This window comes from Gekko japonicus, unplaced genomic scaffold (genome assembly GCF_001447785.1).
Source record: "Gekko japonicus isolate JY-2015 unplaced genomic scaffold, Gekko_japonicus_V1.1 scaffold2242, whole genome shotgun sequence".
NCBI lineage: Eukaryota > Metazoa > Chordata > Lepidosauria > Squamata > Gekkonidae > Gekko > Gekko japonicus.
Window position 1 is genome coordinate 128,767 of NW_015175430.1, and position 24,503 is coordinate 153,269.

At 43.0% G+C, this 24,503-nt stretch overlaps 1 protein-coding gene across 1 annotated transcript in view; it reads right to left on the reverse strand.

The window, feature by feature from the left end:
- Window positions 1-513: 513 nt before the first annotated feature.
- The window catches only part of ELOVL6 (ELOVL fatty acid elongase 6), a 109,999-nt gene continuing 86,009 nt past the window's right edge, over window positions 514-24,503 (reverse strand). The window contains exons 2-4 of the mRNA XM_015425831.1: window positions 16,987-17,118; window positions 7,547-7,698; window positions 514-1,222 (exon numbers count right to left, since the gene is read on the reverse strand). Of these exons, the coding sequence (XP_015281317.1) occupies window positions 798-1,222; window positions 7,547-7,698; window positions 16,987-17,118 (709 nt within the window). The 3' untranslated portion in view covers window positions 514-797. The remainder of the gene's footprint in view (window positions 1,223-7,546; window positions 7,699-16,986; window positions 17,119-24,503) is intronic.

The window sequence follows — 24,503 nt, forward strand, 5'->3', positions numbered from 1 at the left end:
TGGTATTTAAATGACATTTCGGCAGCAGTCAGCTTTTTGTTTCTGCATCTGGGCTTTGAGGGGCCAACCTTTCAAGAAAAAAAAGCTATTAAACTTTGCAAGGACACTGGCATCATTTGGGGAGAGGCCATAGCTCAGTGGCAGAGCAGATGCTTTGCATGCAGAAAGTCCCAGGTTCAATGCTGGAATTCCCAGTTCTGAAAGGATCTCAGGTTGCAGCACATCTGCTTGACACCTTGGCAAGTGGCTGCCAATCAAATGAGACTATATCAGGCTGGGTGGACCAATGCTCTGACAGTACAAGGCAGCTTCATATGTTCACCTGACACAAACTATGTCTTCCCTCGACTTAACTGTTGTTCAAGCGTTGCATCTTTTTAAAATAAAAAAGTTTATAAAGGATATAGAAATAATTAGGGTTTTTTTAAAAATAAAAGTCATCTATTATCAGGGAAACAAGTTATTTTTATATTTTTATTTTGCAAAATCATTATCTTCTTTTGCTTTTCTTTCCTTTTTTTAAAATTTGCATTTTAAGAGCGGATAGATGCCAGAAGGAAGATGTCTTATCGCCACCAGTCTTTTTTTGCGATGCAAGATAATTCAGTGAGTCCTCACCCAAACAGGATCATAAACTTACTGGTTTCAACAAGCCTAGCTGCCCCCCTTAGCTGCTGAGTTTTAGATGCACCATATACAAATGTTTCCTTGTGCCATTTTTGTTTTTTCTCAAAAATTCTCTGTGTTGTTGTTTTTTGGGTGACCTGAGCTGCAGCTTCCATCTCGCTTTCTAGGTTCTACTCAGCCTTCCTTGCTTTTCTGGTTTTGCCGATGTACGCCTCGAAGAAGAAATGGCAAAAGAGCACGAAATAGCTGAGGTACATGAGAGAACACCACATGACGTTGGAGACGTGCGAAGGGCACTGGCCTTGTTGCATCCAAGCAAAGACCAGGTAGTTGATGATGCAGCCCATGAACATCTGGGTGATCTGTGACAAAGTGATAAACATGGCAAACTTGCGGGATACTCTGAAGCCAGCAGCCCGCAAGGCGTAGTAAGTGTACATGACGGCATGTACTCCGTAGTTCATGGTCATAAACCAGCCGCCACCGGCCACCATGTCCTTGTAAGAGTACCAAGAATATAGTAGTACCGTAATGTGGTGGTACCAATGGAGGAAAATGAGCTTCTGTTTCCTAAGAATAATAAATATTGTATCACCTGTTAAAACGAAAAAAAGAAATGAAAGAAATTAGAATTGAAGCTAGAAGACAACAAGTACTGTACATTTTTAAGATGAGGGTACAAGGTTATACAGAATTAGCATGTTGGTACATTACCCTATTGTCAAAACTCATGAAATATTAGGGTGTTTGGAGACTCTTATGTTCAGTTTGTGGTTGAGAATGATTTGTGAAGCTGTTGGAAAGAGATTTCGTCAACCTGTTTTGGGGTCTTTGTGAAATAAAGGCTGCAGTCACACACACGAAATAATCTACTTTCAATGCACTTTTGAATTGGATTTTGCCAGTTCACACAATAAAAATCCAGTTGGAAAGTGCACTGAAAGTAGATTGACAGTGGACTATGTAGTCAATCAAAGATATGGGAAAAATCAGATTGTGCTTCAAAATTACCTGGTTTCCACCTTTTAAGAAAAGACTTGGACTCAAGTCATTTTTATGATGGTATGCGACACATGACCTAAACATGGCTAATGGCTATGTGTCTAACAGCGAGCAAGTGTGGTGTGGAGCTCAGAGTAGCAGGCTAGGATCTTGGAGAGCCCATTTTTGAATCTCTACTCTGCCATGGAAGCTTGCTGGGTGACCTTAGGCCAGCCACCCTATCACCCTAGCCTACCTCACAGAGTTGTTAGGATAAAAAGGAGGAGAGGAAAATGATGTAAGCCATTTTGAGTCCTCACTGGAGAAAAAGCAGGGTATAAACAAAGTAAATAACAAACAACAAGACTAGCAGCAATCGCTCACAGAAGGAGTTATCATGAGTGTTCCCCTTCTGTGTTCCTTATTCCAATGCTTATAGGGTGCGTTCAGACGCGGCATTTGTAACGGAATAGGTGACGATTCCAACCGGTGTACTTACCGGCGTTCACATGACGAACATCTGCCTCCCGTCCCTAACTGTTACAAAGCCGTTTACACCGTTGTACTCTGCCACTAGGTCCCAAGTGGTGGTAAACAGAGTGCAACGGTGGCTTCCGATACAAACCGGTGTCTGATCGCTCTCCACCGGTGCCTAGCCACTTCCGTCAGAAGCCTGAGGCTTCCAGCTTTCCCCCGCCATTTTTTTTAACTCTAAGCGATATGCGCTTGGGCGAAGCTTCGCCCCGAGCGTTTGTGAAGAAGAAAAAAAAGCCCTTACTTTACCGTCCCAGAGGAGTCCGGGACTGAAACGAGGCCAGGTTGGGCTTTAAACTTTAAAGGTAAGTGCTTACCTTTAAAGTTTAAATGTAAGGGGGGGTTTGAGCATGCGCAAAAATCGCCATTCTCTGAATGGCTGCCTGTGCGCATGCTCAAACAGTCCTTTAAAAAAAAAAACAAATGCCGACGCCCGCAGCGTGTGAGCGGGCGTCCACCGGAGGGCTCCGCAGACAGGAGGGTGAGTCTGATCGCGTTTCTGCCGGCATAAACTGCACCGGTTCCAACGCACCCATAATGTCATCGGCAGAGGGCAACTGAGACAGACCACTGGGCTACACCAAGGTCACTACTGTCTGCTTGGCTAGATGACTGGACCAAGATGACTGACCAGTATCTATGACAGTATCTTCCCGGTGTCTCTTTAAACTTAATTATAGCAATGCAAGGCCCTGATTAAGAATGCACTTGGATGGGGAGGGTTTTAACATCTTTACCCCCTCAGTTCCACAAACTTAAACTGAGCTCCCCACAACTTTAAAGGGAAAAAAAGAAGAAAAACTATAAATTGGTACCTGTCCCTTTCAGTTTAAAAGCTAACGGGGGAGATTCTTTTGATTAGCAAAACCATGTGGGGATAGAGAGTTAAATTCCCTATTCCCCCCACACCTGATCCTGATTCTAATCCAAATCTGAGCCTTGTAATTTGTTTTTAAAAACGGACAGTTTCAGGATCTCCATGGCATCTGTTTTGACCTTCTGACCTATTAAAATAACATTCACTGGCCCAAGATGAAACTGCCCTCACACAGGACTGTACCATTTAAGGGAGGTGCTGGTATGAAATTCCCCCGGTATGAATATCACATCCACATCTAAGCTTACCACCGGCCTTCTGCTCACAGCGATATGTACCATGAACAAGAAGTTTCAAACAAGGACTCTTTATTATGACCCACATCCTACTTATGTGAATACTGAGGAGGTACAGTCCAGTGACAGGACTGTAATGCCTCAGCCCTTCCTCCCCCAAAACAGTTGTGATACAAAGATCCAGGTGTTTTATTTATATTTTTGCTCCAGCAGTTCCCTGCCAAACCACAGAACACCTTTTAAATAAAGCAGAATTTCACACACGATGTATCTGTTTTTTGGGCCACTGAAAGTAAACAGAAGTCTCTGGCTCTGCATGTGCTACTTCTGGCAAACGCAACGGGACTTGCTGGATCAGTGCCAATGGACTAAAAGGCTGCTTAAGGTCTCGGAAAGAGCTTGTGCTGGCATGACAGAATCTTTAGCTTATTTTTCTCTAAACACCCCCCCAAAAAAATGTCATATCATAAAGTGCTTTTCAAACACTCCTCAGTTTTGAAAAGCATGTTGCTATGTGGAATGGATGCTGCTTGGCAGGAAAAACACAAGTCTATAGCTTGGGATCACACAACTAGTTCCATGGTTTTCTGAACCAGGTCAAAGTTTAAGATGGAAGCGTTAGATTTTATTCCGTCCTGCAAACCCACCTTTTCCAGTGGCAGAAACGTGCCTTTTATTCTGTTAACATTCTCTCTCCATGTTCAAACCAGTCCTCGTTTTTATTACATCTCTTCGTATTTGCCTACTACATATCAATCAATGTAAAGCCACAGAGGTTTGGAAGAAAAAAAGAGCCTGGGGCAAATTCCAAGACACAAAATATATTTCTCTGCATGTGTATTCTTTGAAACTCAAATAAAGAATATTAATAAGGGGTGGAATGAAAACTGGGCCTCAGTTACTAATATTTCTATCCTAAACACGTATTGCAAAAACGTCTGTTGGCGGTAACCCCAACAGTATAAACGTGCTCAGGAGAACAACCTAAATCAGCAATAAAGCACACACGCCCCCCCCCCCCCCCCCCCCCCCGCTTCCTGACTGCTTCATTAGCTGCAGAAATGCTGCCACATTTCCATAAGCTATCACAGGGCTAATTTAGTCAAATCTCAGTAGATTTTCATATATATCAAACAGTAGGGATTCAAAGACTCTTGACACATAAAGGCTGTAGATTTTTCCCTTCCCTTGCTCTGTGATGAAAAAAAAATCAACGAAACAACACAATCTTAACATTCATCATTATGCAGTGAAGTCTGCATCTCTGTGAGGTTTCCTCAGAAACAAGCACTGTGTACAGTCTGCTGAATCATTGTTTCCTGTTTCTAATTGGAACCACATGGAAACCTCAGGATAAGCAAACACGGATGTGCATATTACGGCAAACCTGATGGGTTTGTTGCTTAAAAGCTTTCTGAAAGGGCTGGTGAAGAAACCGCACTAAATAGGAACCATTTAAGTATGGCCCACAGTTACGGTTGCCAATGTCAGGTTGGAAAATTCCTGGAGATTTGGGAGATGAAGGGTGGGAGGTGGGGCTTGGGCTGATCAGGGACCTCAGCAGGGTATAAGCCCTGGAGTCCATCCCCCAAAGCAGCTGTTTTCTCCAGGGGAACTGATCACTGAAGTCTGGAGATCAGATGACATCTCCAGTCTTCATCTGAAGGTTCGCAGTCCTACCCACAGTGTCTCTGGTATGTCTGAGGAAGAAGAGATTTTTCTCTTTTACAGCCTGATGTTCTGCATGCATGCTCAAACTAGTTCCCAATGCTTTCAATGGGACTTTATTGCCAAATACATACATATGATTGCAGCAATAGATGCTTCATGGGCCCAATTTTTTTTTTAAAAGCAATGAAAATAAATCTTTAGAAGAATCAAGTGCCCCCACATCTGTTTTCATTTTTGAGGAGGTGGAGAAAGAAATACAATGGAGAGTTTTCTTCTGCTTTGTTGGAAAGACACATTAGCCAGGCGTATTCTGCATTTAGCCACTTGCCTGCTGCAAGTAACCTTCATTTCTAGATAAGCAGCTTGTTAGATCTATTTCTCAGACTACGTTGTGACTTTGGGGGGGGGGTCTAACAGGAAAGTTAATATTTACATGACATTTAATGGAAAAGGTGAGTACTAAAGATGCCACAAAACTTATTTAAAATCCATTCAAACGGCCCTCCTTAAAGTTTTCAATTTCAGCTGTCTCAGCAAGGTTCAAACCTGACTTGGCAATGTGAGGGAAGCATTTAGGATGCAAGCCAACAACACATAGTTACTTGGGACTAAGTCTAATTGGAGGTGGGCACTTAGAGAATAAACATGTATATAGGATGGGACTGCTTGGCTCTTTTCTCTCCTAAACCAAAATGTCTTTGGTCTCTGTGAGCAGTGGTTCAGTTGTTTAATTTTGGACTCTGGACTCAATGGTCTTATGCCATCTTTTGACTGCTTTCATTCAGGCTATGTTCTCAAAATATATTTTTAGAAGTGAACACATTTAGAGCTTTCTTACATGCCAAAACCCCCAAACCAAATCTGCAGTTACCTGGACTACACAAACCTCCTTACTCCCATACCATGGAAGCTGAATACTTGCTTCATATATTCTTCTATTCTGTCAGATGTTATATAACTTGCAGTTGACAACAGAAGGTGGTTTGTGTTACTCATCTACGTGATTCTGATGAGACTAGTCCAAAATAAATAATTGCAGAATGCAGAAGGCTACGGGAGATACAGAAGAACCCCTGCAGCAGTGAAAGCTTAAACTTGTGGCTGGATTGACTATTTGCTGTCTCGCCCTGCCCTAACCATGGTAATCCATGCAATGGTCACCTCCAGGCTGGATTACTGTAATTTGCTCTATGCGGGCCTGCCCTTGTGCCTGATCCAGAAGCCCCAATGGGTCCAAAATGCAGCCGCACGGGTCCTTACTGGGACCCCTAAGACAGCACACATTCAACCAGTGCTGCACGAGCTGCACTGGCTTCCAGTGGAGCACCGGATCAGGTTCAAGGTTCTGGTTTTGACCTTTAAGGCCTTTAGTGGTCAGGGACCTGCATATCTTCGGGATTGCCTCTCCCAGTATACCCCGAAAGAGTGTTATGCTCAGGTAATAAGAACTTCCTGGTGGTCCCCGGCCCGAGAGAAGTCTGGCTGTCCTCGATAGGGTTGCCAAGTGGAACTTACCTTGATGGCGGGGTCGCCATAGAGTTTTCCCTTGTATGGCCATGGCCCCGCCCCCAGTGTGCCCGGCATCATAACATCACTTTTGGGTGACGCGCACGTCGGGGAGGAGTTCCCCCCGGGGCCCTGGCCCCCGCCTGGTAGAATGCTCTGCCAGAAGACATCTGCACCCTGCAGGCCTTCGGTTGAGGACTGTGATGGGGCGTCCTTGGCACTCTTACATGATCCCCCATCCCTCGTAACCCCTCCCCCAGGGAGGCTGGGGAGCTGGAATCTTTCCCACCATCTTATATATGCTGTTTTACTTATAGGTAATTACTGGGTTTTTAACTTAGTTTTAACTTGAGATGTGTATATCATTTTGTTGTAAGCTGCCCTGAGCCCTGTTTCTAGGGAAGGGCGGCCTAGTAAATCTAAACAAACAAACAAACAACTAACTAAATAAATGGGCTTCATGTTGCTGCTGGAATGCCACTTTCCAGCTCAAGGGCAAGACTAGAACACAGTGAAGCAACAGCACTGCTAAAAGAATCCACAAGTCCTACTAATCCAAATCAAAATGGCATGAGCTAAGAATATGGGTATATGGATATGCCCTTTTTCATTTCTTTTTGCTGCTTTATGCTCTAACACATGAACACACATGAAGCTGCCTTATACTGAATCAGACTGTTGGTCCATCAAGGTCAGTATCATCCATTCAGACTGGCAGCGGCTCTCCAGGGTCTCAGGCAGAGGTCTTTCGCATCATCCACAACTTAGAGTGAACATTGCCTACAACCTGGTCCTTTTAACTGGAGACCCGGGACTGAACCTGGAACCTTCTGAGTGACAAGCAGACGCTCTACCACTAAGCCATGACCCCTCCTCAATTGCAAGTCTTTTTGTTCAGCTCGTTTTTGTTGCAGATTCCCTTGTTCATTTATGGCCGTTTGAATGCCATTGGTACATGAGCAACACTGAAATGTGTGTACATATAATGGGGGAAATGAAGTGCAGGGAAACAGAAAATCATTCCAGAATAGATTCAAATGGTTTTGAGTTGCACAAGAGGGCAGCTAAAACAAAAATACATCCCCAAGAAGAAGTCAGGAGAAGAGGCACTCACCTAGTTCTGGTGCTTTGCTTAGAACAAACGCATACGCCCAGAATTTGCTGACAGGTCCATTGTAAAAACTCTGGTCACAAACGGACGTTTTTAGCCCTTTGGTCATCAAAATGTATAGCATATAAGCACCCGTTCGAACAGCACCGAATATACTTCACGACCATAAAGAGAACACAAAGAACAGGCAGTGATTAGCATGCCAAAAAGCTAGACAGGTTCAGAGAGACCAGGGAAGAGGTTCTAAGCAAAAAGATGGCTAGGGGTTTTACACACACACACACACACACAAACACACACACAGTCCTTTTTATAAGGCTAAATCATGCTTGAGGATATTTATGGAAACTTATTTCCCTGCATCTATGATGCATCTATATGGAGCACAGGTCTTGCAAGATTTACTGGAGCCGATAACCCCGGGCAGACAATCCAACCATATGTTGACTCACCACACAGGGAGGAAAAGAGAGCGCAAGTGCACTGGCCTTGCCCCCTTCCTCTGTGCAATTGCCAAGTCGTCAGAATGTGTGAAGAAAGTGTCCATATGTACGCTCCCTGCCCATGATCAGCAGCATTTGGAAACGAGTGTTGCTGATCACAGGGAGGAGGCATCCACACAGGTACTCTCTCCGTGAGTTCACTGTGCAGCCGACTCAGTGATCCCATGGAGGAAGGGTTGGGCCAGTGTGCTCCTGCTGTCTCCCTCCCCACATGGCGAGTCCACACACCAACAGACCTTCTGCACAAGGCCTGAGAAGCCGTGTTAGAGCAGGTTTACAGAGAGGACTCAAGAATACAGAATATTGCTGCTGCCATTCCCCACACTCCAAACAAAGACGTACAGGACAGGACAGGTAGATACAATTGTACTACAATTATGATTGTATACTATGCATGACATTTTTATTATATTAATCATGCAAATGACTATAAATAACATCAAGGCACATTTCATTATTTTTTCCTTAATGAAGAGTTTAACTATCCAGATTTGCTTAAGTCCCCTTCAAGCAATTCCTAAAAGAGAGTTACAAACATCATATGACTCTTCTCTCTCTCTTTTTGCAGCTGCTCTGTGTTTTGGATAATTTTATCCCATCTTTTGATTTTATATAATTGGAAAATTTTATCCCACCTGACACAGACTAATCATCAGCAGGGAACAGTGTTGTAGTATTATTATTATTATTGTTGTTGTTGTTGTTGTTATTATTTTGAGGCACAAATATGTTTCAGTCCGATTGGGACATGTCTTTATGTATCTCTCTCTGTGTACACACTAATAGAAGGAGAAAGACTACATTTAATATAAAACCTTCTCACATAAGACAACAAATAGTTAATGAAAAATACAGTCCCTGATTATTTTCCCCTCTCTTTGCACCTTAACTTTTCATTCATGGCAGAGTGATCCCAGAGTGAAGCTCAATAGCATTCCACAGAACAATCACTCCACATTAGTTTTCCCTCCTTTGTTAGGAACAATAGATGTGTGGAAGACTGAACACTTTAAAAGGAATAGAACAATTAAACAGAGCCGGCAATATGACATGCTACGCGGGATAGCACATTTTGTATTACTGAGTAGCAGTAACGGAAATATCCTATTGCACTTTTCCTTTCTTATTTAAAACAGATGCATTTTAAATAAATCTCTTTAATTTCCCTATTTTTTCCTCCTTATTGAAGTTTTTATTTAACCAGAGCTGCTAAGTCTCTTTTGAGCAATCTTTTACAGAGAGCGTGCATGTATGTTTGTGTAACTGGGGGGGGGGGGGGGGGGGAGAGGAAACACAGATTACAGAAACAGGTCCCAGTCTAGTTTATGCACCTTCACTAGACTGTTGGGAAAGAATTCCCATACCATTCAAGTGCCATTCAGGGGAGAAGGACCAGGATATAAATTTGATAAATAAAATCCGTCCGTCCGTCCGTCTGTCTATCCATCTAACCATCACATTTATACCCTGCCTTTCCTCATGGTTTAAGGCAGTTTACAGCAATAGTTAAAAAACAATTTCAGTTAAAACCAAAATAAAATAACAAGCCCCATACTTCTCCCTCCCCTTCTCCTAATCACCAGAGAAGAGCCCTGTAGCATGTACAGTGATATGTATCAGTGTGGGTATAGGAGGTCTATTCCAATAGTCAAGTGAAAGTGAATAGACTGGCAGAGACACTGCCACCCCCGTGCATATTCGCTGCCCCTAGCTGTCTGAGAGGAGTTTGACACATTAGAAAGTCAACCAATCTGTGTCTGAATGTCCCAATCAGACATAAGCCTATAACCTGGTCTGTTTGGTTCACACTGAACCACTGGAACCTCTGCCAAACAAGTCTGCATATTTTTCTTCAAAACTGAGCATGTGCCCAAATCCAATCCAATCCAAACAGACTGGTAGCTATTAATATTGCTAAGGACTGCTTAGACAAACACCGAATAGTATGAATAAAAAACCCCAAAACACATAGCATTTATGATTGATTTGTATGCTTTTTGGCTGAATTAACTGTTTATGACTGTTTCCATGACAGCGAGCCCCCATTTCCCCTACTGTGCCATCAGAGGGCTTTCCTTTGAAAACTGGTAAGTGCTAATGCCAAAGGGTGCACTATACAATCCCTGAATTCCCAGTTTTCATTTTTTTTAAAAAAAAAGCCTTAAAAAACTTTAAAAAAAACCTTTAAAAAGTTTTTTAAAAACACCCTTTTTTGGTGTGTACTTTCACAATAGCAATTACCAATTTTCAAAAAAAATTCAACCCCCCCCCCCAGCCCTGGATGCATAAAAAGCTTCTTGCCTGTACTGTTCTGTTAGGAAGGAATACAGTAACGTGCCTGCTGTACAGCCACAAATGGATCAACAAATTGTTGAACCCAGGGGTCATTTTGTAGAAAAAGAGCGGCAGGAGTTTATTAGCATACCTAATAAGCATAATAGCTCATTAGCATATGCCACACCCCCTGACATCACCGGAAGTGATGTCAGAAGGGGAAGCAAAAGGGGGGAGGCATCTTCCAAAGCCTTTCCTTCTCCAGCTGGCCTGCCAAGGCGGACTGTGGGGGGGGGGGGGGGGAAGCTAAGAGAGAAGTCATCTTTCCATTATATTCTATGGGGCCATAGAATACAATGGAAAGATCGCGCTGCCACTACGGCGCGAGTCCAGAGAGAAAGGGTTTAAACTTTAAACCCCTTCTCTCTTCGCTCCCCCCCCCAGCCCACCTTGCAAGGCCAGCTGGGGAAGGGAAGGGGAGGCTTTTGAAGATGCCTCCCCCCTTTTTTGCTTCCCCAGCCAGCCTGCTTCTGGGCCCCCCCTGCCCTCTCCTGGCTCGCCTGCCTGGCGGGTGAGCCAGGAAGGGCTGGGGAGAGAGCGGGGAGACATTTAAATTCTTCCCCGTGCCTTCCTCGGCTCGCCTGCCCAAGCGGATGAACAGAGGAAGGCTCCTAAAGCTGACCCCCGCCCTCTCGTGGCTCGCCTGCCTGGCGAGCAAGCCAGGAAGGGCTGGGGAGAGAGAAGGGAGACATTTCAATGCCTCCCCGTGCCTTCCTTGGGAGGCTCCTGAAGCCCACCCCCGCCCTCTCCTGGCTCGCAGTGGCGGCGCAATGCTTCCATTATATTCTATGGCCCCATAGAATATAATGGAAAGATCACGTGGGGGCGGGGCTGCCGGGGCGCTCCGGCCCCAAACGACCCCTGGTTAAACCTGTAATCAAAGAATCTGCTCCCTGTTGGTCTTAAAGGTGCCACTGGACTCTAAATTTGTTCTTCCTGTTCATAGTTGGTGAACAGGATGTGAGCTGAATCAGTGGATGTCTGAGCATCCCTGGCTCATAGTGCTAGGATGATATACCAGTATTCGATTTGTTCAGACGCACTGACTTCTTCTTAACAGGGCTTTCTGGACAGAGCGTATCAGTAAATTGAATGTTAGCATATTATTGTCCTCCTCCTCAATGGCTTGCCAGTAGGACGCTACCATCACCTCCTCCATTCTCTTGTAGGCTTTGTTTCTTGGGATGGTTGAAGTTTGTGCTTCTTTTGTCTCACTAAGTGCTTCCTTTCCCACTTTTGCCCACTCACTTAATGGCTTCTTAGCTATTACTACTCCCTCCTCTTCCTGCTGAGGCTGGCTCCTGTCCCTCAGTGGCTTCTATGGAAGCCGCTCAATCTCCTGCCTCAGGCAATTGGCTGCTGTGGTGAAATAAAGATCCCTAATAGGATCTCCAGTGGGAGGAGGTGGCACTGACCAGTTGGCTAGTCCAGTAGAGCGGTGACACGCCAGCATTAAAGGTACAGGCATGCTACAACACATTTAAACTTTCTTTTTATTTCACCTGTTTGCTCCTTAAATGAACAGGTAAATCCCACCCACGTATTCTCTGGTGGTCCTGACCTGGATAGGCCAGACTAGCCTAATGTCATCAGATCTTGGTAGCCAAGCAGGATTAGCCCAGATTAGTACTTGGGTGAGAGATTACCCCTGAACATCTCTTGCCTTGAAAATCCTACAGAGTCACCATAAGTCAGCAGTGACTCGACGTTAAATATAAATTTCTCTAGAGACTTACTGTACATGGGTACACATGTGGCTTCCCTAGGGGAGCCTAACAAAGCTTTGCATGTGCATGCACATGAAAACTTATACCCAGAATAAAACTTTGTTGGATTTAAAGGTGCCACTAGACTCAAACTTTGTTCTGCTGCTTCAGACCAAAATGGCCTGACCAGGCTAGCTCAATCTCGTCAGATCTCGGAAGCTAAGAAGGGTTGGCCTTGGCTAGTATTTGGAAGGGCAGCCTCCAAGGAATACCAGGGCCGTGATGCAGAGGCAGGCAATGGCAAACCACCTCTGAAAAGTCTCTTGCCTTAAAAACAAGTCTAGCTCACCACCTAGTGGTGCATAACACTAAAAGAGCTTGAACATTTGGCTGCAAGACAGTCTTAGGATCTCCTGGCTATTCTACACACATTGCCATGTTGTTGTTGTTATTATTCCAAAATGGTTACCCACCTGAATCTAAGGCAACCTAGTAATTCAGGTCAAATGCAATATTTAAACCAGATAATTAATTGTCTTGGTATATAAAAGAAAGAGTATGCTTGCCTTGCATCATTGGTAGCTGCTACATTTGCTCATCCACTCTGTTATATCATGGTGGAGTAAATGAAACATTTCTAAATCAACATGTCAAAGCCAGGCGTACTTTACACCCAGTGTTGTGTTGTGGTCAGAATGTCAGAAAAGGACCTGAGAGACACAGGTTTGAACCCCCATTCTGTCATGGAAGCGTGTTGGGTGCCCTTGGGCCAGTCCCTCTTTCTCAGCCTAGTCTAACCTCTCAGTGTTGTTGTGTGGGAGGGAGAGAGGCATAATGTTGTAAGCTGCTTCAGGTCCCCTTTGGGGAGAAAGCAGGGTATAAATAGATAAAATAAATAAATACATCTTTAAAGCCAGAGGTCCCCAATCTCATCGAACCTGTAGGCACTTTAGTAATGCTGAGGAAGGGTAGTGGGCACTCCCATTAAAATGGCTGTTGGGAGGTCACAAAATTGCTGTTGTAAGAGGTGCAGCCAGTAACAAAATGTCTGAAATGGGGGAAGGGTAAAGGAGATGGGAGTAAGCAGTGAAGTGGCTAAATTTGCGGATGATACAAAGTTGTTCAGGGTGGTGAAAACCAGTGAGGATTGTGAGGCACTCCAAGGGGATCTGTCAAGGATGGGCGAGTGGGCGTCAACATGGCAAATGGGGTTCAATGTGGCCAAGTGCAAGGTGATGCACATTGGAGCCAAAAATCCTAAATATAAATACACATTGATGGGGTCTGAACTGGCAGAGACTGAGCAAGAGAGAGATCTTGGAGTTGTAGTAGATAACTCACTGAAAATGTCGAGACAGTGTGTGACTGCAATAAAAAAAGCCAATGTTATGCTGGGGATTATTAGGAAGGGTATTGAAAACAGATCAGCCAATATAATAATGCCCCTATATAAATCAATGGTGAGACCTCATTTGGAATACTGTGTGCAGTTCTGGGCACCACACCTTAAAAAGGATATTATAGCTTTGGAAAAAGTGCAGAAAAGGGCAACTCGAATGATAAAAGGGTTGGAACACTTTCCCTATGAGGAAAGGTTAAAGCGCTTAGGGCTCTTTAGCTTGGAGAAAAGACGACTGAGGGGTGACATGATCGAGGTTTATAAGATTATGCATGGGAAAGAGCAGGTAAAGAAAGAGGTACTTTTCTCCCTTTCTCACAATACAAGAACTCGTGGGCACTCCATGAAACTGCAGAGCGGTCGGGTTAGAACGGATAAAAGGAAGTACTTCTTCACCCAAAGAGTGATTAACACATGGAATTCACTGCCACAGGAAGTGGTGGGTGCTACAAGCATGGACGGCTTCAAAAGGGAATTAGATAAGCATATGGAGCAGAGGTCCATCAGTGGCTATTAGCCACAAGGTATAGCTAGGGGCTCTGGGGCAAGTGATGCTCTGTCTTCTTGGTGCTTGGGGGGGTCAACAGTGGGAGGGCTTCTAATGTCCTGGCCCCACTGCTGGACCTCCTGATGGTACTGGTATTTCTGGCCACTGTGTGACACAGAGTGTTGGACTGGATGGGCCTTTGGCCTGATCCAACATTGGCGTCTCTTATGTTCTTATGATCAGCTCTTTGCTTTGGGAAGAGATGCTGGTCAGTTTCAGGTTTTGAAGAAAGGGAAAGGTTTGTTCCCTGCATAGCCAAGGGGAGGGATTGCCAGGTCCAGAGGCACTAAATTTGTGTCCACGGCCAAGGTGAGAGTGCACAACTGATGCATAGGGTTGCCATGCTTTAGACGGGGCTTGGAGATCTCCCAGAATTACAAACAAACTCCAGATGACAGAGATCAGTTCCCCTGGAGAAAATGGCAACTTGAGAGGGCAAACTCCATGGCACAATATACTAAGGAGGTCCCTCCCCAAGCCCCACCCTCCTCAGGCTCTACCTCCTAAAAACCAGGTATTTCCCTACTTAAGAGTTGGGAACCCTACTGGTGTATCCAGGAACTCTTTCCATATTAGGCCACATGCCCCTAATGTTGCTAATCCTCCAAGATCTTACAGAGCTCATCTTACAGGGGCTACTGTAAGCTCTTGGAGGACTGGATACATCAGGGGTGTGTGGCCTAATATACAAAGGAGTTCCTGCTACAAAAAGAACCCTGGGTGTATCTGCCTAGGCTAAATTTAGTGGTTTGCTAGTCAGAACCACCTGATTTTTCTTTTCTGTCCCATTCAAGACTATTTTGATGATATCACCGGGACTCAAGAATTTATATTCAGGAGGGCATTTTTATAGAAAAAATAATGACGTGGAAAACATAATCCTGGCATAATCTAGACAGGCAACAGGCTCTAATTTTCAATGCCTGTACAAATATTAGGCAGTTTTCTCTTCCTCTCCTGTTGTATTCCATTGTTTGTTGGATATGTTACACTGTCTTTATTACAATGCCGTCTAATGTGAAATCCAGTTTATTTCATCAATGTTCTTGAACTCCAATTTATGGGATATTATACATTTCCCCATAATTCTTTAATTATGTAATCCAGTTTTATCGCATTGTTCATTGTGTATATTACAATGGCCTTTACTGCCTTGTTTTTATAACTCCGTAATCTGCCTTGAGGCTCAGTTTGAAAGGTGGATGATGAATGAAGCAAATAAATAATCAGGCGACAAGAAACACACTGGTGGGCACTGTGGTGGCCAGAGGTGACACACTGGGGATTGGTCCTGTAAAGTAACATGTTTAAAGGGAGAAGCAACCAGATTTTATTTTTTTTAAAGACACAAGGATGCACACATACCTGGGCAAGATTCAGTTTTTAGCTTAAACCCTATGTTTGGCAAGAAATATCATCCTGAGAATTAGTGAAGACATTTAAGAATCTTTAAAATTACCTCAGAGGAATTCACAAGCATGATATAATATTTAAATAATCCTTAAAGGATTCTTTGGGGAAATAGTCCTGTGTTATTACTGAAAAAGCCTTCACTCCTAACAGTATCTCTTTGGGATAATGGCAGTAATCTGGAGATTTGAAGCATAATCCTCCTACCCGCTGGCAGCAGAATACCTGTTCTTAAGAGGAAATTTAAGGGTCTTACCAGATCAAAGTTTTTATAGCAACTATAATACTTGCTGCTTCAATATATTCTCAAGATGAAAATTATCTTAGGCAAATCATGTGAAAACTAAAAAAGTAAGAAGACGAGTCAACCTACCCAACAAGACTAAAACTATAAAACAGAAAATAAATGGAACAGAAATTACTGAGAAGGTACTTGACAGTTTGGGTGCAAGCAATTACAATAAATTGACCAGGCCCATAAAACAATTGGCAATTACAGAGCCTTAAACTAATAGATTTCCTCAGATCTTGCTTGTCCTTGAGTCTGGCGAAATGGCCCTTGGTCATTAGCAGTTCAGCATGAATGAAAATCTGAAAAACTGGCCTTACAGCAGATCAGTAAGGAGAATTCCAATATAACTAAGTGTTCCAGAATGTTTAAAAAGTACAAAATGGAATTTTGGAAGTACAAATACTAATTTACTTCAATATATTGTTTAACTGTACAGCCTTAAAGCTCACTGGGTAACCTTTGGGAGGTCACACTGTCACCCTAAACTACCTCATGGAGTTATTGTGAGGACAAAATGGAGGGAAGGGGAGAAGCATGTATGCTGTCTTTTGCTCTTTGGAGGGTGGGCTTGACAGCGATGTGAAAGAAGCCCGTGTCTGTGAGGACCGGTGGTTTGGAGAGCATCTCTGCTCGATAAGATGGAGTTATACAGCAGCCAGGGATTTAAACATCTACAGCCTTACCACATGGTGGTGCTTTCACCACACGAGAAATATGCTTGCTCAAGACCCATTTGTTTTGCTAGAGCTCTTGCCAGATTTGTCCCCAGTGGAGTGTGGTCAGTACAGGTGCACCTTTGATGCTAAAGTCTGCAATGTATATATATATAAGAGGGGATAAAAAATCTTAGGTGGGAGGAATTAGTGCCACAAATAATTCACCCAATGGGCCCTCCCTAGCTATAGCATTGGACTGTGCAATCATCAGGTTTTGTTAAAAATTCCAACACAGCCTTGGTAAATTCAGCAAAGCTGAGTTCTTACATTTACTAAAGAAGTGTACTTTCCAGAAAAATGTATAAGTTTGTGTGAAAAGTTTACAGTGTGAAGGGGACATATGGTAGCTCAACAGAATTTTCTCATTCATATATGACTTGGCTTTGGGGAGCATTCTTTGCGTTCCTGTTGTGATATGCTGGGGGAAAGCAACAGGCATATTAAAAACCTAGTAATTATAGTGTTACCATAACGTTCTTATTCATTTCAACCTGTCCATAAATGCATGCAAACAATTCCTTTAAGAAGGGGCTTACCTGAAGAGTGCAAGACACAGAGACCAGAGCACTAGTGGTTTCCTCAGTTCAAATTTTGCTCTCTTATTCATTACATGCCGACCACCAAATATAAAGGCAGCATACAGAGCAGAAAATAGGAAAGATTTCTTCCTGTAAAAAGAAAACCAAAACTATAATCACTCTATGATATTCAGTCAGGGTTTCAGCTGCATGCAGCGAAAGCAGACATCCACAGAGAAAGCTGTCTGTTCTGCACCACTAATCTGCTAAAAAGAAATAATTTTGCATCTTTGAATTGGGTGTGATTAATCCAGACATCATGGAATGATCTGTCCTCAAGAGCAGGCTGGTGAGTATCTGTATGAGTTACTGATGCTCAGAAGGAATAATTCAAGTGGTGCATCTGAATGTGGATTATTCTTACAAAGCATTACGGGTCAGTGGACTAGCACACATTTCGCATGCAGAAGCTCTCAGGTTCAATTGCTGGCAATAGCAATTTAGGTAGCAGTTGTTTGGAAAGACCTTTGCCTGAGACCCTGGAGAGCCACAGCTGGGCAGCAAAGATAATACCACTTCAGATGGACCAATGGCGTGACTTGGTGCAAGGCAGCTCTGTATGTTCATATATGACTCTAGACTAAACTTTTGAGCATATGAGCAAGTGGAAGAATTCTGCCATGTCAGATTGGCTGGCAGTTTGAAACATATCACTTATCCATGTAGTATGTGGTATAACCACTTTCACGAGATATCTTTGTTTCATTATTATATTTATTCATGCCAAACAGACTTCTATCACAGCATGCCACTTATTTGCTTCTTGTTTCTTCTAGTAGCATGCTAACAATATGGAAGATCACAAGGAGAGGTTTTCTGTTATACAGAACCATCTGTTATGAATGCTGGGTGTCATAGAGGCGGGGGTGGCGCCCGGAGTAAGATTATGACACTTCCCCCTGACCCATATTGTCTGAAATTTAATTGCAATTGAAAAGAGAATATGCTAACCAAGATACAATGTTTTTTTGTATTCATATTGATAAGGAGAGAGCCAGTGTCATGTAATGATCAGAGCCCAGCAATAATGACCTCACTTAAATCCCCACTCAGCGATGAAGTTCACTGAGTGGTCTCTTGGACCAGTCACTCTTGCTCCGTCAACCAGTTTTTAAAGTTTTTTGCAATGAGAACATGGAGCCAAACGAAGTCCCTTGGAGGAAGAGTGGGAGAAAATTTGAGAGACAGACAAGTAATTAACATTTTGGCTAGGAATCGAGCCCTGAGCATTCTAATTCTTTCCAGATACTCCTGAAATACTGGCAGGGTTCCTATGTTAGCCTGTAGCAGCAAAACTAACAGAAACTCATTGACATCTTAATGATCAATAAAAATTTATTCCTTGCACACTATAGATGCTAATCAATAAATGCTTCTAATGAAGCAAGTTGACTCAGGAAAGTTTATGAAGGATTAAACTTTGTTGTTCTGCAAGGTGTCACTTAATTCCCATTTTATTTCCTGTAATAGTGTAATTTGCAGTAACAGCTCTCACACAATAGTCCTTCATAGGTACAGTACAGAACAGTAAAAATAAACAAAATCCCAAAGAAATTTACAAAGATTTAGAGTAGCCTAGGCAGAAAGTATTTGTGATTAAAACAAACAATTTAAAGTACTTCTAGCTCACCCAGCTCTCAAACTAAGACCAAGCTTATGGAGATGCAGGTCTAAGATTCCAGTAACATATTTCTAAAAACTTTATTTTTAATACAGACTCAGGACAAAAACATAGCAATAGGCTTGAGGCTGCCCATTCTGGTCCCTCAGAATGGATCCATTGGGTTTTACAGTGGGTGGTGCTTCACATTTTAACCCCGCCCCCTTAGGGGTGCTAGGTCTGGGTTAGAAAATACCTGGAGACTTTGGGAGTGGATCCAGGTAAGGGTGGGTTTCGGGGAGGGGAGGGGCCTCAGCATGGTCCAATACCATAGAGTCCACCCTTCAAAGCAGCCATTTTCTCCAGGGGACCTGATCTCTGTCAGCAGGAGATCAGTTGTAAAAGCGGGAGATCTCCTGGCCCCACCTGGAGGCTGACACCCTACCCCGCTCTTATCCACACCAGGACTTCTGCATTACTTGTAGAAGTTTTTTCCATGATTGGTCCAATGAAATACACCAGTTTTTCTACATTCACCGAGGAATGGCTTTGATATGTAACAGCATCAGTATCTCCAAAATAAACCCGCCAGCACCTCTTATCATAAAGTAAACCATTTCATGCCTTAGGGGAACAGCAAACAAATGAACAGACCAATCAAAACTTTTAAAATGATGGAGGACACGGACTTCCAATGGCTTACATTATTTCCCCCCCAAAACAAACAAAAAAATCCAATTCGGTCCCTCTGAAACTGTACCCATTCCATTTCCTCATTTTGATCACTTCTCTGTACATTTTCTTTGGTTCCATCAGCTCTTGAAGGGCTGATATTGTACAATTACTTTTGAACTCACAAAGTTTCTGTTGAATCTGCCTTTTCATTCTTTTAAAGTCACTATTAAACCAACTACACTATTCCTCTTAACTTCGAAGGGTGTCCTATCAAGGTTCTTGTTCACATAAAGGGGTCCGAACAATTTTAATACCTCATCCAAATTATGCAAACGGTTGAGCACTGAATCAGACTGCAAGACATGTTAACAAGAATATTACAAGGGATGGAACCCATTATGGTTCTAGTCTTGTCACTAGAGCTAGAGCTCCAGCATAATCAACAAACTTTATTTTGATTTTGAGAAAGAGGGAAGCTGTGTGCTGGAATAGGGTAATGTTCTAAAGACCATTCAATGGAATAAAGGTCCTCTGAATCACAAATTTAGCCAGCTCCAAACCAACTCTGTTTATTATATCATCCTTAAATTTCCTATTACGCCAAGCAGGCCTGAGAAATTCATCATTAGCAGGGCCTAATAGTTTAGAGAAAAGTGTATAATCATCACTGTCGATCCTTGCATTAAAGTACCCACTCTTTCTGGAAAACCAAAACAACTAGAGACCAAACGGGATTGGATACTTGGAGACATGTGATCACTTTCTGACCCTAAAAAAAGTGAAACATGGTTATAAAATGGGAATGGGAGAATGAGCTACTTTTCTGATTCAAGAACTGTGAAAGGCTGCTAAACTCTTTTCCTTTGGGTCATTTTTTCCTTTGATCAAAATCCCCCACAGTTGCTCCCCCATGAATAGTGATAAAGACATGGGGGTGTTGTATTTTCCCCTCCTTTTTCCCTGTGCTGTTTTCAGTGGCTGAAACAGACCAAGGACTGCGGGGAGGGGGGGCACGCGCAGTGATTTGGTCCATTAGGAGTCAATACGTGTACAGAATGCTGGCATGTGCTGGCTCCCCACAGAAAAAAACAATGCCCCCTCACAGCCCCTGGCTGTTTCAGTTGTTGAAAAGGGGACAGAGGAGAAGGCAGAAATTCCTCCTCCTGTGCAGCAGTCTCAATCCAAATTGGGCTCTGCTGCACATTTACTCACAAGTTGCCACTGTGAACTTGCAGCTACAACAGAAGTGGCCAAACTTGCTCAACGTAAGAGCCACATAGAATAAACAACAGATGTTTGAGAGCCTCAAGACATGAACAAATATTACATACATTTTTATTTTTAAAACATGCAAATTTGCTTTTTATTAACATTAAATGAGACTGTCAAAAATAAAAATAAAAGGGGAAAAACAGATATTGATGATATTTAATTGTCCAATGATATTTATTTGTTTGCTAATGATATCTATTTGTCTAAAAGAGAGAGAAAAAGAGAGAGGTGGAAAGAGAAAGAAAGAAACGAAGCAAATAGATGGGAGGAAGGGGAAGGAAGGAAGGGAGAGGGGGAGGGAAGGAGGGAGGGAGAGGGGAAGGGAAGGAGGGAGGGAGGGAGAAAGAGAGAAAAAGTATTTATTTATTTAGACATTTTTACCCCGCCCTCCCCGCAAGCGGGCTCAGGGCGGCTTACAAGGGGCATGCGCCCATAAATAAAGCAGATAAAACAATAAATCATGAATAAAAACAACAGTAACAATAATAAAGTGCTTTTTGTAAACAAGATGGTCTTGAGTGGTTTTGATGGCATCTTCAAATCTTCCCCATTGGGATGACACTGTCCGGCAGATAGTTCAAGCCAATCCCACACAATCCCACATTGTCAGTGCCATGCGATTTGTGGCGGAGCTTCCAAGGGCGATTTCTAATCCCGATGATATTGCCACCATTGGTGGTGGTGGCAGCGGCAGCCCCTATGCAAAAGCCTGGCGGAAGAGTTCCATCTTGCAGGCCCTGCGGAACTGCATAAGGTCCCGCAGGGCCCTGATCTCCTCCGGGAGCTCGTTCCACCAGGTAGGGGCCACCACTGAGAAGGATCTAGCCCTGGTCGCAGCAAGCTTTACCTCCCGGGGGCTTGGGATCACCAGGCGATGTTGGGTCCCCGACCGAAGTATGCGTCACCTTTGCTTCCCCAGCTGCCCTGCCGGGGGCCACACAATATGTGTGAAAGAGCTGCATGTGGCTCCCAAGCCCCAGTTTGGCCACCCCTGAGCTACAGTTTAACTGCAAGTCCCCATGGAGAATTTGTGCACTTTGCAGCATCTAGTTAGGCTCTAAGAAACATAGATCAGGCTTGTCTGTGATGGGGGTTGGGAGCATGCTGTTCCACTCCATAGTTCAGACTCAGAATCTTAAGACAGATAGCCAAATGTGAAGGGGGATCAGGTTAAGATATACCACATGAAACAGGGACACTGATTCAAGTAGCCTGCCTAAGACATATAAGATGACAGTACTCTACTTCTTCCATCTTTGGACAGAAACCAGGTCCTAGTCCTCTTCCTCCCCATCGGCTCTAGTGACCAGTTAATGGATACTTAGTAGGGCTGCTTTATCTCAGCCACACGTCCTCACCAAGGTAACTATCATATTTGCCTTTATCATACAGTAGCTTTCAAGCTAATACCTCATTTCCCCACAGGCAAACCACACTTTTGTCGATATAGTCGGAGTCATCTTTTAGGACCAATGCATTCACTTATATTAGCCACAGGTTCAAATATTTAAAATCCGTGTGGGTGTGTCCAAGCTTCTGAGTGCATCTTCTAGCTAGCTCTTTGGATCCCAGGCTCTAATGTGGAATGTATATAGAATACCACAGAATCACAATCCCTTTTCTCCTGTAACAGTTGGATACAGCAGGAGTTCAAGTGCATGGTATTACTGCATAAATTGAAGTTCCCATCAAAGTCTGAGTTTTTTTATGAGCAGACTGTACATTCTTAACAAAAATGGAACCAAAGCAATTCCCAAATTTATTCTGTGTTTCAACAGATTTAAATAGGTCAGCAACTATATTTAATCTAATTAGTTTATGAGGTCACTTAACAAATTTTTAATTAGCTATTTCTCTCTGACCTTTAAAGGTTATAAATACAACATTATCTGCCTGTCTACATTATCTACGCTGGCCTGCTCTTGAGACTGATCCGGAGGCTCCAACTGGTCCAGAATGTGGCGGCACGAGTTCTGGAGGGAACACCATGGACAGCACATATACAACCTGTGCTGCGCCAGCTACACTGGTTACCAGTGGCGTACCAAGTCATGTTTATGGTATTAGTGTTCACTTTTAAGGCCTTGAGCAATTAGGGACCCTAGAATACCACCACTATATTGCCATCTTGGTTCAGTTTAATTTACTGTTTCTATTGGTGCTTAATTTTAGCTATGCATTAATTGTATTTTAAAATGTTTTACAAGGTTGTAAATCACCCAGAGCCTGCTTGCAGGGTGGGCGATTCATAAGACCAATAAAAGAATAAAATACATAATAATCTTTGTAAGACTTTATTGTGAGAGGTCTTGTGGACCATATAGGTAGCAAGTACAATGGCAGGTCTGATTTATGGGCATTCTGGTATCAATTTATGACAACACTCAAAGAGGAAACAGGAAAAAAATACAGTTACAGGGAATCCTGGTAACCAGGTACTAACCACAATGTGTATGTAACCAGTGAGTACTTATCTACATTACCATGACAAGCATGGAGGAGAACAGGGCAAAACAAAGTGACAGACTGTGGAAGGGTGTGTGGACACTGAGAGAAACAAAGGAAGATGGAGAAAATCTGTTTGCTCAGAAATGCGTGCTTCTTGTTAGTTATAGAGAGGAAATGATGCCTCCAAGAAAGCCAGTTCAGGCATCAGGCAAAGAAAAAGTGCAAATGAAGGAGGGGGGGGGGAACTATAAAGATAAAAAGATGGCCTAATTGTGCTTTAGCTCTACATTCATGCTCTCTCCCACCCCACCCTGCCCTCTGCTGTCTCTATGGCTTGAGGATATTATTGGAGGAGCCAAAATACAGCAACCTTATTGCATCTGTGCATGTAGAGATCTGGTCAGTGCCTCAACCTTCTCTGAACCCTGCATAAATTGCTGTGAGTTTCACAACAGAAGAAAAGAAGGATAATAAAGCAATAAACAAACATGAAGCCTTGGTAAAATGCTGAGGAAATCTATGGAACTAAACTTTATATTAATTGCCATAAAACGCAAGGTCAAACACACACCACAATTTCTTTTATAGTAGTCATATTTACAGACATGAAAGGATGACTGTCCTTGGTACTCCTGGGATGTATTCGCGATATCTTTCATGGAGTACTGATATTTTAAAGCTTTAAGAACAATATAAAACCCTAGATAAATGTAGTAAGTTTGGATACCTGGTTGTTGATGCTCCAATTTATAATTGCTTTTAATTCCTTGGGAACAGTGACAGGCAAAAAATTAATTTAATTAATTATCATATGGCAGTGGGAATAATATAGCCAGGAGATCCAAAGGTTGTCTGGCAGTCTGAAACTCTAGCTCTTTTTGTGGCAAGCTAGATTTATGCCACCCCCACCCCTGAAAGAACAGTGAATCACCCAAGGTCACCCACGTGGTTTCAAGTGGGGGAGTGGGAAATCAAACCCAGTTCTCCAGATTAGAGTCCACGGCTCTTAACCACTACGTCAAACTGACAGAGATACATGAAAAGGCTTGAAAATATAAATATAAATATGCCAAAATGTACCCTGGCCCCAATATTCTTTTCTGAATTAAGACCTTTGTTCTTATAGCAAACATTTAGCGCCAGTTTTTAATAGAAAGCACACTGGGTTAATTTGCTATTTAAAACATATTTTCCTTGTGTAAACAGATGGCCCCAGCAATGTGAGATACACACAAACATTAGCAAGATGATGGGCTGCTTTACATGTAAACATCCATACCCTACTGCATACAAATGTTCATCGAGAGTGAGAGATCAGATTCCAGGCAGTCTATCTCAGTCGCATGTAAGAACAACATAACATCGATTGTGGTGGCTTCCCTTTGAAATTCCATCTGTGCTCTTCTCCACAACAAGCTGACATTACAGAAACTGATTGGGATATATGTTAGCTTTGGCAGAAGCTTTGTAGTTCTTTTAA